At 41.4% G+C, this 18,452-nt stretch overlaps 1 protein-coding gene across 1 annotated transcript; it reads left to right on the top strand.

Annotated features, from left to right (window-relative positions):
* The first annotated feature begins 7,948 nt into the window (after positions 1-7,948).
* LOC150080157 (uncharacterized) lies at positions 7,949-8,536 on the top strand. Its single transcript, XM_090380631.1, has one exon. It carries the CDS (start codon positions 7,949-7,951, stop codon positions 8,534-8,536), a length of 588 nt encoding a protein of 195 aa, XP_090236757.1.
* The last annotated feature ends 9,916 nt before the right edge of the window (positions 8,537-18,452 follow it).

The following is an 18,452-nucleotide window of genomic DNA, read 5'->3' as shown; positions in this document are numbered from 1 at the left end:
TGGCTTATGACCACAATGTCATCTGCAAATCGTAAATGGTTTAGGTACTCTCCGTTCACATTGACTTCTTTCTGCGACCATTCTAATCTTCTGAAAGCTTCCTCAAGGGCAGCAGTAAACAGCTTCGGAGATATTGTGTCTCCTTGTCGAACTCCTTTCTCAATTTTAAATTTGCTACTGTCTTTGTCTAGTCTAATAAAGGATGTAGCACTCTCATATATTTTCTTCAAAATCATAATGTATGGAGTATCTATGCCTTGTCTTTCCAGTGCCCGAAACATTGCCTTATGCTGTATGGAGTCAAATGCCTTTTCATAATCCACAAATGCCAGGCATAATGGTGTTTTATGTTCATTTGCTTTCTCCATTAGCTGTGATATTACGTGAAGGTGATCCATAGTTGAGAATCCTGTCCTAAAGCCAGCTTGCTCTTTCGGTTGATTCTCATAAAGTATTCATTCTAATCTGTTAGTAATGACCCTTGTGAACAACTTGTAGATATGGGATAACAAGCTAATTGGTCTATAATTTCCAATTTCTGATTTATCTCCTTTCTTATGCAGCAAAACTATGATTGCATTATTCCACTGCTTAGGCATCGCACCTTTTCTAATGCACTTTGTGAAGAGCCTTGCCAGTATTTGTGTTATGTCTCTTCCTCCCAATTTCGGACGGCGTACAATAACGAACTTGTTCCCTTCCTTCGATGGGTTTGTTGAAGAAAGGGAAAAAGTGAGCCAATCATTTCATGAGTTTGGGTCCTGTTGAAAGAGGATTGCGATGTAGTCAGGATTTTTGAATTTCTTCCTTTGTGCTTAAATAATGAATATTTAAAACACATTTTTCGAGGAGAAAATTGCAACAAGTAAACTTTAATGGTTAAAAATAAAACTGAATTCCTTTTTTTTTTTTTTTTTTACTACATATGTATTCAGTTTATAATTGTGTAAACGGGATTACTCAATAATCAGAGAAAATCTACAAATTCTATTGATTTATTACATGTTAATTTAGCACTCACATTATCAACTTTCATTCGAAGCTATTCTTAAACATTACCGAGCTAAATCCTTTTACATCTTTAAAATGCATTACCTTAAGTTGATTAACGATGCACGAAACGAAACTTATGCAGCGTAAGCCAAAATAAAAAAGTAATAAAAAATTACTCTGCCTTCTTCTAGTCAATCCCTGCAAAAAACTTCAGCGAGCCATTCCACAGCCTGAAATTCCTACAGAGGAAACGAACTCAACATCCAAGCGGAAAAATGATAAAAAAAGGTCGTCGAAAAGAGCGACAGAGAGACAAGAAGCCAGCAAGGGACGAGAGGAAGTCAGAACATCCTCTGCTCTCAAGCAGAAAATACCGATAACGTAATGCAGGACGAAAACATAGAATCGCTAGATCCGACTCTCCCAGAGGGGACGGTACTGGAAAAGACCCTCTCTCTCAGGACAACATTAGAGAACCTCCTTAAAGATACCAGCAACAGAATAACTACTGGACTTCGAGGAAAAATGGCGTCCATCTGGACAAAGCTGGAGATGGTCCCACTCCAAACCAATCTAGAGTGCAAAACAGCTTAAGCGAAACTGGAGGCCCTCTAATCCGTGGTAGCAGACCAAATGCCAGTGCGAGCTCCCTCGTATGCAGAAGCGCTTAGGACCCGAACGATTGGTGACCCAACTCCAACTGCGACTACAGCGATGAAAAACAGGACCCTCCTGCAAACACCACATTTGGTAATACTGCGCCCGACCTCCACAGACGAAAACAGTACCAGAGAACAAGTCAAAAACCAGGTGGTCACAAAGTTAGCAGACGACTTCAGAGATACCATGTGAAATCGGTAAGAAAAAAACAACGCAACGATACATCTGTGGGGGTGGGGGTTTATATATGTTTCCTTAACTCTATATTTCTATTTATTTAATTTTAAGCTCCCTTACCTTAAAAATCCCCTTTCTCGTTTATTATTATTATTTATATTCTTACTGTACCCCACTTTGCATCTGACTTGTTATCTCACAGAAGAGACTGGCTCCAGGGAACAGCAGTGGTTATGTGCCCCTGTTTGTTTGTTCAGGCTGGGTATTAGCATGACAAACACAGTTTCTCTACAATATATACAATCAGTTTACTATACATATTTACAAAAAAAGGGAATCTAGTAAATCATTACACATTATTCACTTTGATATTAGAATATGGCATGGATTACGATCCTGGTCATTAGGCCTTCTTATACATCATCTACTTCTTGCCAATGGGCCAGTAACACTCTCTTGCGTTTATATATATTTTTTTTCAATAAACGTTCATTAAAACAATCACATTTATTTCTACAGTTATTACACATATCTTTCCTTTTAACCTTCGCTAATACAATTCTCTTCTTCTTAAGCTAACTGTCCGACTGATAAGTTTCTCTAGACCAGTCTCACCTTAACATTAATAAAGCTACCATTTAAACTTGAATTGTTCTGTCTCACCTTTGGATTTTCAAGGAAAATCTCGGCTATCTGCGGTTAGCAGCGCCACTCCTCTACTTCTGGGACGTTAAACATGTTAACATACCCTATTGATTAACCCTTCCAAAAAAGTGTTATTCTACATTCATTAAAGTTAGGCAGATGAAACCTAACTATGAGCTACCCTTTTATTAATCAATCCGTATGACATTTCTGCGCTTATCTATAGAATAAGTATTGAATTAACTACATGTACCCCAAAAGAATCCCCTTTAACCATTATCTATCTTTAGCTACAGACCTTTCTATTACCTAGTGGTACACAATGCCGTTAAGACTTACTTCTGGTGAGCTGAATTCCTCAGCTAATACAAGGATTGGTCTTCGACTTTCTGCTCTGCATCGGGGTCCACCATCAGACTGAGATCGCTCTTCCTGAGCTCCGGAACTGCTATCATTTATCAGGGATACTATTCGCTTCGCCGATCATTCCTGGGCGTCATATCTTTCTTCGATGTGCCAGATCATTCAGTAGGAGTCTCTCCCTCTTACTTTATTTATCTCTGTAGGCTGCAGAGTGGTCCGGTGTTCTTCCATAAGCATTATCTCTGTCCGTCTTCCTTCTAAATACATCTCTCTGCGTACTTCTGTGTTTCATCTCGAGCAGGTTACCTTTACAGTAACCTAAACTATACTTCACTTAAACTTTCAAAACTTAGTTATCCCACTATATTTGGTTCTCCTGATGGATCACTTCCGAGACTACCTAAAAAAAATTTTCATCACACCCTTTCTCGAGCGCTCTTCCCTTTTTATTCGTCGAAATTACGTATTGTCCCTCCTTTTCTCGACCAATCATTTCTATCTCTCCATCATCATTTCCATTCCCATTTGCCTATTACATATAACATTGCCTCGACCCATGACAGGAAGGTCGAGCTCCTTCCGGTGTAGAGAGGACTCTCGCTTTCCTGAAATTTCTCGAACTTTCTTTGTACATCCAGAAGCTCAGAATCTTTCCAGAACCATCAAGAAAACATCTGTGTCCATCTACTTGATTCGTCTCGTCTTATTATAAAATGACCACCCCCGCTCTGTTAACGGTAAACAGAGACCGCTCCCCGCTGGGACCCCTATTGTAATCTCTGGAGCAATTCGTCTCCTGCCCTGCTATCCACTGACCCCGCACTGCTTCGATCTCCCTATCTTCGCTTTCTGTTTCAAGTAGTGGGTGCTGATCCTTTATCTCTTTCTAATGTTTATTTTCACGGTATCCCTGCCCTTACATTAAATTTAACCTTCTCTTAAATTAATTCCATTAGCGTGAGACCCACTACCTTAAACAATTTTTGTGACTTTAAGTGTTTTCTTGTAAGGTTTACAATATCACTATATAGGTGACCCCGTTATTGATATTTAATTTAACTTGTAAGATTATGTGTCTTACACATCCTTCTCACTATATAGAGCCTGCAATACAGTCAGCATCCACGCACTCCAGGTCCTCATGGGCGCTCTTCCCCTGGACTTGGAAGTCGTTCGATGTGGACTCCTTTATAATCTGTCCAAATGTCAAACTGCTACTTACCAGAACTTTATGATAGATCTGACAAATGACACCAAAACAGAAAAGAAGAGACTAACTCTGCACCTCCAACAAACTTGGCAAACACGCTGGGAAAATTCACCAAAGGGTTCAATTACCCTAAAATTCGTGCCAAAAGTACACTCTGTATTCCCAACATACCCGCACCGGCTTTCACCAGGACTACTAACCACATACTTGCTCGCCGGCCACGGTGCCATCAGACAGAAGCTATCAGATTTTGCACTGAGCGACACCCCTCTCTGCCACTGTGGACAGACAGAAACGTGGGAGCACCTGATGTACCATTGTCAATTAAATGACGACTTACGCTGCCGTCTAATTACAGAGACCCAATATGTATTACTAAATCAGGAAGACCGTGTACTGGAAGAGGAATACAGCTACGAAGCTTTAACCAAATACGCGCAAGACCTCTTCGGCAGAAGAAGGACCTCCCCTGTGCCACAACCAAGGCAACCGCGAACATCGTAATCTCCGCTCCTCACCAGACCCAGAGAAAAGCTCGATCACACGGATACCCGCCTATTAAGACTCATCTATCTGGAAGAAACCCCACCCAGGAATTATTATTATTTAAGCCGTAAGGAATGATTCAGTTTATTTATTTTAATTTTAAGTACTTTTTGTTTCTTTATTAGAATGAGCCAATCATCTTTGCCTCACCTGCATAAGAAATTAATGAAGAGAGATAAGTAAAACCAAAATCATTCAACGAGTTTCCGCGTAACCCACCTTTTGGGGTTATTCCTTTATTGTGGGGACAGTATCGAGAACCTTCATCAACTTGTATCATCATAAGAAGGATTTTGATATGCTCGCGCCAGTCAAGTTGCTATTATCTCCTTCCCCTTCCCCTTCCTCCCACTTGAAGTTTGAACCACTTAAAGTCAGGAATTCAATTGGATCTTTTTGGCAATGTAGCTGAGTTCCTTTTTGTCAGGCGATGGTAACAGTGGTTTCTTTCTCGAGAAACATCGGGTTGTTCGTCCAGAAATATACAGTCCACGACAGAACACACGCCATCTGCAGACATATTGTATTCGGTGGAATATGGCCCTAAACTGCTTAAGCGATTAGGACTCTTTGATAAATAACCGACAGTAAATTAAATTTATTTTTTAATAAATTAATTAATAAGTTCATTAATTATATAATTAATAAACTAAGCCTCGCAAAAGTATATATATATTTTTCGGTTTAATCCAACGTTTCGAGTGTTATCGGATCGATTATAAAAAATCTAAAAATGACTTGAGGTTAATTTAATGGAAACAAGTTTTCTGGAGAAAAAAAAAAAACTCACGCAACCTTCCTTTATGACCGAATAACTGGGCGAATTTTGTACAAAGTCCATAAGAGTTGCTCGCGTCATTGAGAGATTGAACTCTCGCCACTTGTACCTGGTTGGAGGACGATCATTTCGACCTTTTGATGCACTCAAGGGCGTCGGGATAAAGCGTTGTGTAGTTTGAAATGGGGCGATTCCTCCACAAGAAGCGTATAATTCGACTAACGAAAGATTCAAATGTAAGCTGGGAAAACCCTTTAAGGCACATTTGCAGAAATCCATTCCTAAACTGCACTTTTAATTGGACAGCGAAACACTAAACGCCGATTATTAGGGAGTGCGAATTAGCGAACCTTCTTGCGATATAAATACAAAAATTATTATTTTTAAACGAAGAAACCTCCATTAACTAAAGCAATAAGTCATTTTCAGTCACCGAATTGAATATAATATTTATTCACAGAAAATACTCACTTTTAAGAAATGCTTTAATTTTACCCATTATCTCCTGTTGTGTTGTTCTGAAACAGATTTTATTATTTCTGGCACCTTTCACTTCCCAATATTTAATTCTGAAAACTATTGGATCTTCTTAAAGTAGTCTTAACACGTTCAGTTGAGCTGTGAGAGTGAGAAAGAGCGATTGTTGGCAGAGATGAACAGATGAACGGATTAAGGAATTGCTGTTATGAAACCCCAAGCAACAATTGTATTCATTTGGTTTGTAGTCGTAATAGTAGGTTACGTCATCATTATTGGAATGGGCCAATCATGTTTGTTTCACAAGGAAAAAATTAATAAATAAAATAATAAAATAAATAAAATGAAAAAAAAAAAAAAAGTCAGAGATTTAATGACTTAAAAATACCTGAAACTAAAATCATTGAGTGAAAAATCTGCTTAAAACCCCCTGTGGCGTTGATTCCGTTCCTTGGGAAAGGGTTTCCATTGATAGCCTTGCTCTTACATCGCCAATTCACACGATGTGCTAACAGAAACAACAAACGTTTACTGCCCCTTCATCCATCTCGCGGTGCGTGCAGTTTTCTAAGCTTAATGACTGAACTTTGTATCGAGGGATCCAACGCCCTGATGTGCTGCCTAACGGACGAGTCGGACCAAACACTTTGGGAGTAGTGTACGGCTATTTTTGAATTTCCCTCTCTCATAAATTCTATTAAAACGACCACCCGTCTTAATTGGTGCATACAGGCAGTTCTCGCTTTACGAGTTCGCGGATTTACGAGTTTTTTTCCCAAGTATGAACAAAATCGAATATATGAACGTTAATTGCAAGAAAATGAATGTCAAAATTCATAAATACCGAATTTCAACCCACTTGCGTAGGTACCCAGCTTTACGATATTAATCCGTTCCAGAGACACCATCGTATCGTTAAAATATCGGAATGTGAACCCAACAACGCATTGGTTTTTGGTAATTCGTTTCACCATCTCGGAAGTTGAAATTTTCGCTGTATAACTAAGCTATTTATCTCTAAAATGTCATTTTGGTCATTTTAAAGGTCGTGAGTGTGGTTTCTACATTGTATTAGTTACCAATTCAAATCATTAAAATGCGCTACATTCTCATCGTTATCATATGTTCCGTTATAAGAATCAGTTTTAAAACGCGTTTGTGATATTTTTCTGAAGCACATTTCTGGAGGTCACGACCATAAAACAATAAAAACAATTTGCACTTTGCGGTTTATGAGGCTTTTTCTGTTACTGCAAGCCACTATAAACGAGTAATGAACTCGATCTTCTTGCATTTGCGAAAATACCGATAGCTGGAATTATCTGTTTTTTTCCGTTATTATTGTGAAATGTATTTTCCCATTTACTGAAATCTTCAATTATATGAAAAAATAAATATATTTTCATAATCTTCTCTTCATTAATTTTTTAAAGCTTCGTAAACTTGTTACTCCGCGCAAATCGTGTTAGTTGCAATTTGTGTGTGCCGTTAAAAATGCTTATGCATGCAATCGTGAAATTTATAATTAAAAAAGAAGATTATATTAGAATCAAACGGTTCTTGAAACATTTCTGAAGAAGAAGACGACTCCTTGTGCAACAAACCAACGAGTGCCGAGCCAATAATGAGTAATCAACGAGTGTGCATTTAGTCGGTAATAATGGTGAAGAATGATCATTCTTTAACATTTGTAAGTCGTAAATAATTTCTCTATTATTATAATTTGTTTAATTTTACAGACTACGTTGTTATTTCTTCCGATTAATCAATCAATTTTTAAATATAAACTAATTAGCTAACTAATTTCATTGTTCAGAACGTAACCCCCAATTTTACCTTATGTCTTTGGGGGAAAAAAATCGCGCTTTACGCGCGCGCGCTAGTAACGAATTAACTTGTAAAGTTGAGAACTACTTGTACATAAAAACAGAACATAAAACTTTAGAAGTGGAATAAACTGAATAAGCAGTGGAACACTGCTTATTGCTGGGAGAGCGCACACATGAACGAGAGACTGTTCAATTTTCTTGCTATGTCAGGTCAGGTGTTGTTGTTGGTACCCAGCGCGAACTACAAAGAAATAACATAAATCCAGACTCATGCAGGAACTAAGAGGTTTGATCTCTCCGTTAGCATTTTCAAACCTGATTCGCACCCTTTATTGCCTCGCTAACCATGCATGTGACACTAACCGCTCTCGCCGGCAACGGAAATTGCCTAGTCTAGTCAGGGAGGCTCACTCTTCAAGAACGCATATCCATCCTGGAGACAACGCTAATTTTGTCCTAAATCTTAGTTGCAAACAATTGTCCACTGAGCAGATCGATCTTGTCACCTCCGGTATGAAGTTTCCCATTCTCCCGTCAAGATCGCCCAGCACACAAATTGCCATGGGGGTGGAGGTATCCTTAGCCCACTTCCCTGAAGAGACTGCCAATGACATCCGCTTCAGGACAGCTTCTTTTCTTCAACATGTGCGGCCTGCTAACCCCAACCTCAATCGAGGCCAACACGCTGCCCTTAACTACATCAGGAAAGACAACAACATTGTCGTCCTTCCAGTTGACAAGGGACTCCACATGGTTGTATTGGATCGTTCGAAGTTTCTGAACAATGCTCTGCTCGATCCTAATGTCTACGAAGCTGTACAGGACACCCTCATCAGGGTCTTGGGACGACACGACTAGGGGAAAAATTGAACAAGTTGGTTTACGATTGGTTCAAATCGGAGAAGATTTCCAGGTCTGCACGTTGGCAGTTACGTGCTACGGGCTGCAGCTCCCTCAGTTTTATGGGTTAGCAAAGGGGCATAAACAAGGCGTCCCTCTCAGGCCATTGTCTCCTGTTCAAGTCACCCACCTACGAGCTATCACAACACGTCGCCCATCTCCTAACACCACTGGTGGGAAATACGGTCCACACCATCTCCAACAGTGAGGAGTTCCTTCGCATTGTCAAATACCGTACAGTTCCTGAAGACAAGATCATGACAACCTTTGATGTCGTATCCCTATCTAGCTCCATTTCAGTCCAATAGGCCGTCGAATGTGCCAGACAGCTTTTAGAGAATGACCCCAGCTTGTCACATAAAACATCTACAGAAGATATCTGTGCCACGTTTAACCTGTGTTTATCGCGCAATGTCGTCATATTTGCGACTCTCATTGCAATCAAACACACGGAACAACGGCTATGAGCGCCCGTGTCAGCTACAACATCGCAATGAGGAATTAAAGGAACGGATATTTCTGAACCCACGGCTACAATCACCACGTGGCGCAGGTATGTAGTTGAAAATTTCACCATCATCCCACGTGGTTCGGATACACGTCTATTAGAATACCTCAACTCCCTGTCCCCCTTCCTCAAGTTCACTTTAGAATTGGAAGCGAAAAAGACCCTTCTTTCCTGGATATCTTAGTGAGACGGGTGGGCCCTCGTCTGGAAACCCCGGTATACCGGAAACCGATGTGCTGCAAGCAATTCACGAACTACAGGTCAGCGCATGTCAGAGAGTAGAGGTCAGAGAGTGGAGGTCAGAGACTACAGGTCAGAGAGTAGAGCGCTCACGCGCTCTACTCTCTCGAGCTTGGAGTCATTGCAGCTCTAAACAAGCCAGGCGCACCGAGGTTTCTATGATAAAAGCTGACCTCACCAACTGTGACTACCCACCCCCGTGTGTTGGACAAGCACAAGAACTTCCAACTCGCAGGAGGCTCTTCTTCCCTCATGAGAGCGACACGGTATTTACAGCTTATATACCATATTCCTCGTGCGCCTCAGACCAGATTTCTAGGATCTTACGCGAGTACCGCGTGAAGTGCTTACAACTTCCTGGTAGAAGTTTGCTATCTCTGGTCTCGAGAGTAAAAACATCCATCCCCCTCTGTTACGCAGCTGTATTGTATACCAGATCACTTGCCACGATTCTGGGAGATCTTATGTGGGGGAAAGCTCGAGACGACTCCAGGACCGCCTAGTGGAACTTGGTGGATCCGTCCGCCTAGGCGACTGTGCAATCCCAAAGCATTTCTGGTCAACTCAACTTGACCTCGATCCAGCCTCGACAGTGAGGTTATCGACCAATCTCGACACGACAATCACCGACTATGGTTACAGTTCCAAAACATATCTAGCTGTCACAAAGTTTTACATCGCAATAGAGGTACAAGACTACACCCAGTTTTAGAGTACGTACTGTTAAACCACAACAAATGCTGGCAGTCATCCCACATACGCCCCGTGTACCAACAACAAACAACTGATCTGACAGAGTGAGTGATTGAACACTCTCACGTTCATGTGCACGCTCTCCCAGCAGTCTGAGCACGCACTGCTTATTGAGTTTAATTCATTCCTAACATTTCATGTTATGTTTACATTTCTGTGTGCATGTTGTACTTAGCTGAGGATGGGGTGCGCTACCCCGAAAGCTTCTTTTTACCGAATTAAAATTAATTTAGTTACCGTACCCACTAGTTCAAGTGTATTCTTCTTTTGCATAATTAAGTTTAATAATATCAGTTTTCAAAAATTTCCACTGTCCAGACAAAACGTTATGGCCACCCGAGTGTTTTAGCAATCGGATGTTCCTCATCTGCGGGTGATTCACGTATGGCGGACACAACTGGTAAATGTGACCCTGCACGGTGATTGTATGCCGTCCATACGAACTATTTGATCGAATCGACTCTGACAGATTTCGAAAATTGGATGATTGTCGTGGGTAACGGTGGAATGCTGGCAATATTTCATTTATTCCATCTTTTGTGCGCTGTCTCAGGAACATCAGATGAACTCCATCTCGGTACACGGTGATGAATTCAAAACTTTGTAAAATCCGAAGAATGTTATATTTGGGCATGGTTATTTGCCATCAGGAAGACGACCACCGGAGAGATTCCCCGTGCCGGTTACACCACGAGGAGGTGGGCGATAACTAAACGTGACTCGGTACGGACCCGAAATATCCTGTACCGAGTACCCAAAGCGACTTTCGGAAAATTCAAAATAAAATTAATTGAACTTAGTGTGTAGTTACTCTATCAGATCATACCGAGAAATTTATGAAAGGCCACCAAAGACAATGACTTATTTGAAAGTTTAAACATCGGAAGCTGGGAAGCATCAAGCGACTCCTTTAGCATCATCATTGCACTGTTGGTTGATGCTACAGACAACTTCATGGTACACCATTGAGGTAAATCAGTCATAATACCGTATGCAACAGATTCAATTGAAGAAAGAGAATCCTTTTTACAAGCAGTGTGAGGTCATCGGAGTATACCAGTTTAAAGCTATTATGAACAGTTCTAACGAGCTACTCATCCTGTACAAAGTTCCAGATGAGTGACCCTAACACCGAACCATCTGGAGGGCCATGAACAACAGGCGTAATGATGGAGTTTGAGCCTAAAAAAACAGTAACATATCGTGTTCAAAGCAGTGTTTACTTAGATTATATCAAGACACCAGACAATATGCGTCAAGCATCTTCTCCACTGGTAATATTTCAGAAACTGCAAACCGTCTGTGTTAAAACTATTATCAGAAAAACTTTTATATTAGGACTGTGTGTGGACTATTACATTTAGGCCACCCGGATGTTTTAAATTCACATGCCGTGCTGGGTGTCTTATGTCTGTTAATTGCGTGTGTTCAATGATCGATTTGTCTGTTTCGCTGGACGAAAAACCCCACATTCTTGCTGTAAAAAACCTTGGTATCTACGCCTGTGACTGAGTAACTCGGCGATGGACAGAAAAAAGCCCATTAACAGGCCACTAGGCCTAATATTAACTGGGAAGGAAGGAAGAAGAAGAAAAAGAAAATTCTCCCAACCTCCAGTGGCCGCCGAACTCATCCCATCTCATCTCAATTGAGATCGTTTGGGACCTTCTGGAAAAGGATATTCGATGCTGCGACCGTGGGAACACAGAAGACCTTTTGGAGTCCATGCAGAGATGAGTGAGGGATTTGTAATGGTGGCTGCGTGAATTATTAAGCGTGCGTTGTTAATGCAAAGAAAGCTGCGTGTGTATGTTTTTTCTTCTTGGGAATAAATGTGGAGTGATATATATTACTGGAAAGTAGAATTTAGGCAGGTTTCAATACTCCACGATTTATTAAAATGAATAATATTTACTAAAGTGAATAGGTCCGGAAATGAAGTAATGAGAATCTCGAGGATATTTCTGCGTGTAAAATAATATTTAATAAATTGTGTTTAATATAAAAGGAACAACCCTGAATAAAATTTAAGACATTTTGTCACATGTCAATAATTAATTCGGTATTAATTACTTTTAACACGACCAGCCACGTATGTTAAAAGTCAACAAACCAATTTAAAATAAAAAAAGTAAGTTGTACTTAACAAATTAATGTTCTTTATGTTATAAATAATAATAATAATAATAATTTATTTGTTTTTTTGTTACACTTTTTTCGGAGATAACAGCAAAAAGAGAGGGAGAACATATAAGCCTTTTAGGGGGTGGCTTTTTAGGGGGTGTTTCCTTAAAAAAAAACGATGATTATACAAATACACAATTGAAAATATACAGTTCTGAAATTGTACAGGAAATGTTCAACGGGAAAGTCATAAATAAATAGGAGTTTTTGTACATTTTGTACTGGATGGTTTATGCCTTCGTGGTGCCTACTGAATCTCACAGAAAACCGGACTCAAGGAAACTTCTTTTGTTATCGCAATTTGTATTATTTCAGTTTGTATAATTTAATCTTTATACTTCCGGCGAGGTTGGTCATAAGCAGCGAATAAATCAGCAATGTTGACTGAAAACGAAATTATTTTTCTCTTAAAAGACCCTGTTATTATTAGGGAAAATCTCACCAAACACGGGGGGGGGGGTTTCCCCTGCCGAAGACTTCATCGGCAAGGCCTTCATTGGTAGAAAAAATCTTTGTCTCCGCGCTGTGCAAGATGCTGTTAACACTCCTCAGTTTAATATTCACTAAAATCTACCATTTCCACACTCCGCGGTTATGACAAGTTGTGTCTGTTCCTGCGTGTGGATCAAGTTCTTTTTCTTTTTTTTGTGCTGACTCCTTTATTTATGGGCGAGACCTATTCAGGTTCCTCTCTGTTCGGTAGGATTAATATGCTGGAGCAATTCTTTTTAGCATTTGAAAGTACGCAATTGCAAGAACGCATTTTCTTGTCTTTTTTGTAATTTTAGACGCATCAAACACTTATTCCATGTTACGCCAGCTTGTATTGTGTTTACCTAAGTGTGTACAAGCACAGATTTTTATATTGTGCGCCCTGAAAATCCTGGAATACTAGTTCTTACTTCTCCACCCGTCATCGCCTAACAACAGCCTTGACAGATGACTTAAGAAATTCCTCCAATCAGAGACAAGGAACGACGGCCTATAGAAACGAATGAATGTGACAAAACCACTGTAATGTCAGAGGGAACATTTTCTTTCTTCTCTTACCTCCCCTGTTTTCTTTTTGTTTTTCTCTTTTTCGGCGATTTTGTATATGAGCGTAAAGCGCCTGTCGCTTTCACGATGTCCGTCCGTTTGTCCGTCTGTCTGTCCACACGTAAGAATTGAACTCTAGTGGACGGAATTTCATAAAATTGTAAAATTACCGAGATTTATCGGTAATTACTGTTGTCGAGAATTATCGAAACTAGAGATCGGCCAATGCCCCTTGACATCTAAACACTGCGCGCGCTCTATTATCTCGAGCTTGGAGACATTCCAGCTCGGAGGAAGCCAAGCGCACCGAGATTTCCAGAATAAAAGCTCACCTAGTGAATTGTGGGTACCCAACCCATTTATTAGACAAGTGCTTCCTACAAGCACGACAACTTGCGACACATCTGAGGCCATCGTCCTCCCGTGACAGTACACCAACTGCCTATATTCCTTACTATCCGGCACATCGGATCAGATTTCTAAGATCCTACGCATGAAATGCGTGCAACTCCCTGGTAGGAACTTACGTCCTCTGCTCTCGAATGTAAAAAAATTCCCATCGCCCCTCTCTTACGTAGTGGAATAGTCTACCGCGCAACATGCCACGCTATGAAAACCCTTCAGATGTCCTGGGGACTATCGAGATAACGAAACAGGAGCTCATAGGTGCCATCAATTCCCTTCCCATAACAGCCACTGTTGGGGAGGATGGAATTCCGCAATCTATGGTCAAATGCTTGAGCACATTCATCATAGATCCTCTTCTCTCGATCTACAACAAATACATCACTGAACATTATTTTCCAACACCAAGTGGAATAAATACGGAGTGTACCCCATCCCTAGAAACCAATTATTTTCCAAACACGTCAGCCAGTTTAGACCCATCTTCGTTGCATTCCTATTTGCTAAAAAAAAACTCTCGATAAGGCTCTGCTACCGACGGTTACTCATCAAATCCTCAAGACGAAACCACCTGAAATCCACAACGCCATCCCAGGAAAATCCTCAATCACTAACTGGCAGCCACCACAGAACGCATCCTCTCAGCATTCGAACAAAGAGCTGAGCTGGCAACCATATATCTCGACATAACAGTAGCCTTTGATGCTGTGTTGATCCCGGCCTTGCTCCTTCTACTTAAGTAGAAATTTCATATTCGAGGTGATTTGCTGTGCTCTTTTTGGAATCTCTGCTCAGTCGCAGAATACTTGTTCTCCATTGGGAACAACACACCTTATCCTGTGATATTACTGCTGGAGTACCGCTGGGCGGTGTCCTATCTGCTGGACTGTTTACGTCTATCATCGTGCCCATTGTCTCCATGAACGGTCTCTTATGCTATGCTGATGATGTCAAACTGCTGACGCAAATTAACACTGGCGACAACCCTCAGCAACAGGATCAATTCCTAATTAAGGATCTTGAATCGTAGCTGGCGGGATTCAATCTAAAAATCAATCCACGGAAGTCCGCTCAGGTTATATTCTCCCTTAAATCCGTGCCAACTCTACTCAAAGTGTCATTCGGAGGGGTATCAAACATACCCTCGCGCAAACACACACCTTGGTGTTCTGTTTGATCAAAAGATGTCCTTTGTCAACCAGATCGACAAAATCAACACATTGTCTCGTCTACGGTGGATATCAAAGCAGCAGCTGCGTCCGACATCCCTTCACTGTTAGAAAGCTCACCACAACTGGCTTGCACTCACTGACAGGTTTCTCCCCAAGCAGATGCTCGCCACCTTGAACTGTGTGGACGCAGATTTTGACAGGCTAATAAGTAACAAGAAGGACAGATACAACTTGACCAAAGCCCTTTAACCCTGAACTTCTAAAAGTGGATTGTGATGCACCTCTCCCCATGTTCAAATCTGTCATCACAAGAGCCTTGCTGAACTATTGTCAAGTTTTTTTTTTTAAAACCTGTCTTGTATTTGTAAAAACGGTATGTTATTCTGTTTTTCTCAATCTACTTCATGTGAACCCCTGGTGCTCGTGGCCGTGACGGGATAAATCGCTGTTACTCTGTACTTCACAATAAACATTTATTTGATTGCGGCAGTTGCTTTTTTGGAGAGAGTTCAAGACGCCTTCAGGACTGCATCGCAGAGCATAATAGATGGATTCGCCTAGGTGACACCGATCACTTCGCAATCGTGGAACATTTCTGGTCAAATCATCATAACCTTAACCCGATACGCGATTGTGAGTTGATCAACCAATCCCGACACTACTCTCACCGCCTTCGGTTAGAACCGTTAAATATATCGAACTGTCCAAAAGCCTCAAATCGCTCCAAGGCTGCATACAAGGTTACACCCTATCTTCGAATCAACAGTTTTGAAACTCTACAAATGCTCGCAGCAATCCCACACACGTCTGCGCACCAACAATGAGTGCCGATCACGTGAATCACGTTTGCGCAATCTCGCGGTCATGTGCGCGTTCTCGAAGTCATCTAATCACGCGCAGCTCTTTTAGCATTTATTTTATTCCACTCTAACGTCTATATTTTGTTAGTATGCGTTTATTTCACTTGCTGAAGAAGGCGTTCGTCACCCTGAAACCGACTTGTATTCATCTTAACTTACTTATTAAAATCCAGTTCCAGTCTCCACTGGATGCGTCGTATTATTCTCTTAAATCATGAAATCCAGTGCCACAGACCATCCTCTTTTATACTTTAAACAATATTTCCGATGTTAATTTCAATTAATCATTTTCTCAATCTCTATTTAAAAAATTTGGACTGAGTAGAGTCGATATACATAAAAAGAGAAACAAGTCCATTCTTTGGCTAAATTGTTCCACCGAATACCGTCCTGAATCTCACACAGGTGAACCACGTTCTACTTGGCACTAACCGAAATCTTCTGTTAAAAAACATTTTTAGGAATACACATAACAACAAACAACCTTAAAATTAAGGTGATTTACAAATAAAAGTGGTACATTATCTCTATCTAGGGTATAGACCCCTCTCTCAAGCTGACTTCATAGATGAACATAGAATAGACAGAGGACAATGAAATGACTGCCAGCCTCCATCTCCGCGCAAAAGAAAAGGCCAGAAGAAATGTAGCTCAATTTAATTAGTCTAGACCTTAGGCCGCGCTCCATCCGAAAGGAAGAGGGATACAAATTGAATTGGTGCGAGGGTCTAATCCCGTAATTCACAGAAGAGACTGAGAGCGAGAATATGAACGTCTCTATGCAATTCTCAGAGCTGTTCCAGCGAGTTTGCCATGCATTTAGAACCAAACCATACATTGTTCTCCAGTCTACTGAAGCCACTGCCTCACCGGGCCCCACCCAATCTGAGCACGACCGAACACCTAACACCAACGCAGGGTTACCCCGTGCGAGGTCACAGATAAGTCCAGTACGAATGACCAACAGGTCAGCAGGTAATTTACCTGAAAAAACCTGTATGGCATTTATAGGTTCGTGCGACAAACACGGGCCACACCCAAAAGAGCGAATGTCTGGGCCGAAAGAAGATGTTTCTGTATTATTCAGTTTTCAGCCTTCATAAACCAATCTCTGGTGGCATGCGCGATTATGAGGAATAAAATACTTTTGTGTAATAGATTTAAACGATGCCCCTTAATTCCCCCTTTCGCCCTGCTACCCCTCCGAAGCTTGGCCTAAATTTACTTATGAATGGGTAATGCCCACACATCACTTCTTCTACTGCTACTAACGTTGTTTCAATGCATCGTTTAAATTATATCTCATATTGTGAATACGTTCACAACGAGTTGCCGTGGTATTGCACTATCCCGAATAAGTAATGCTTCACCTGTGGAGGAGACTAATGTAGAGATATAATTCGTAACTGTATTTTTACTATTGCAACAACCGGGGTATCTGCCCCCACCCACCGATAAGAAACCAATAAGCTTCGAAACCGTTCCGCCTGGAGAGGGGTTTTGAAGGTAATCACAATATGAGATATAATGCGTTACACACATTTCTAGCCTTTCTGCACAGTTTTTGTAACATCACAGTGTACCACGGCGGAGTTCAACTAGCGTTTGGGGGCCTCCTTACATAAGATACTATATGTGTCTACATAGGAACTGTTTCCCCATCGATGGAGAGGTGTCCGGATATTAACTGAAGGCCAATGTATGTCTGTCTCTGAAATAATGCAGACATCTTCCACCTTGAGGTGGGATCACGGTATCCATTTGGCGACCTCATGGATTGTGCCCATGACATTTACTCCCCTTTCTCTGGGGGGTGACTATCTCCCCAGTACGCCACTATTTACACCGAGGGTAAAAGGCCCGGGTTCGAATCCCATCAATGGCGCGAGGAACTTTAATGGCCTTTTTTTTTCAGACAGCGGTTCAGTTATGTACCAGCAGGTTCGGGTAGTGGTGATGGGTTCACCTATTAGTGCAATTATAGCCAACTTAGCCATGCAAGAATTTGAAGATAGGATGTTGGGAAGCTCTAGTCCTCCCCCATTACGTGCAGGGAAGAGATATGTTGATGACACGTTCACGGTGATACAAAGAAAACACGATATAGAAATACTCGAGTGGTTGAATAGCGATTTGTCTTATATTCAGTTTACTTCGGAGGTTGACCAGGGGGGGTAACTTCCGTTCTTAGACGTGTGTGTATACAGAGAAGGGCGTCACTTGAAAACTAAGGTTTACAGAAAACCTGTATTGAGGGCCAATACACACACTTCAAAACAGCTCACGCCAGTTGCCACAAAAGCAGTGTGGTTTAGGCCTTATTGGAAAGGGTGGGGGTCCGACTGCTCCTCGTCTGAAGAGAGAGGCGACGAGATTAAGCGTGTTACAGCGGACCCGAGTGGACAGAAGTGGGAGTGCAGTAGCACACGCTCTTTGAGTAGACTGGGGTTCAAGCCGCTGACTGCTGAATACGGTCGATCTGCCAACCCGCACTGGACCAGCGTGCCAGATTATGGTCCATTTCCCTCAGCATGAATTGTTGAGGAGGCTTCCATCCTGCAGTGGGCTGATAATGGCTGCACTTTACCTTTACCTTTTTACCGGACCTGGTTCCACCACACACATCCCCTACTATCCGGGCATTTCGGACCCCATTTCCCGTATCTTGCGCTCGTGTAAGATACGCTGTGTGCAGCTGCCAGGTCGGAGGTTGC

Source organism: Mastigoproctus giganteus, chromosome 9 (genome assembly GCF_048544385.1).
Source record: "Mastigoproctus giganteus isolate SK-2022 chromosome 9, ASM4854438v1, whole genome shotgun sequence".
NCBI classification, from domain to species: domain Eukaryota; kingdom Metazoa; phylum Arthropoda; class Arachnida; order Uropygi; family Thelyphonidae; genus Mastigoproctus; species Mastigoproctus giganteus.
Note: the sequence above shows the minus strand (reverse complement) of the source record. Positions and strands in the feature narration are given on the sequence as shown.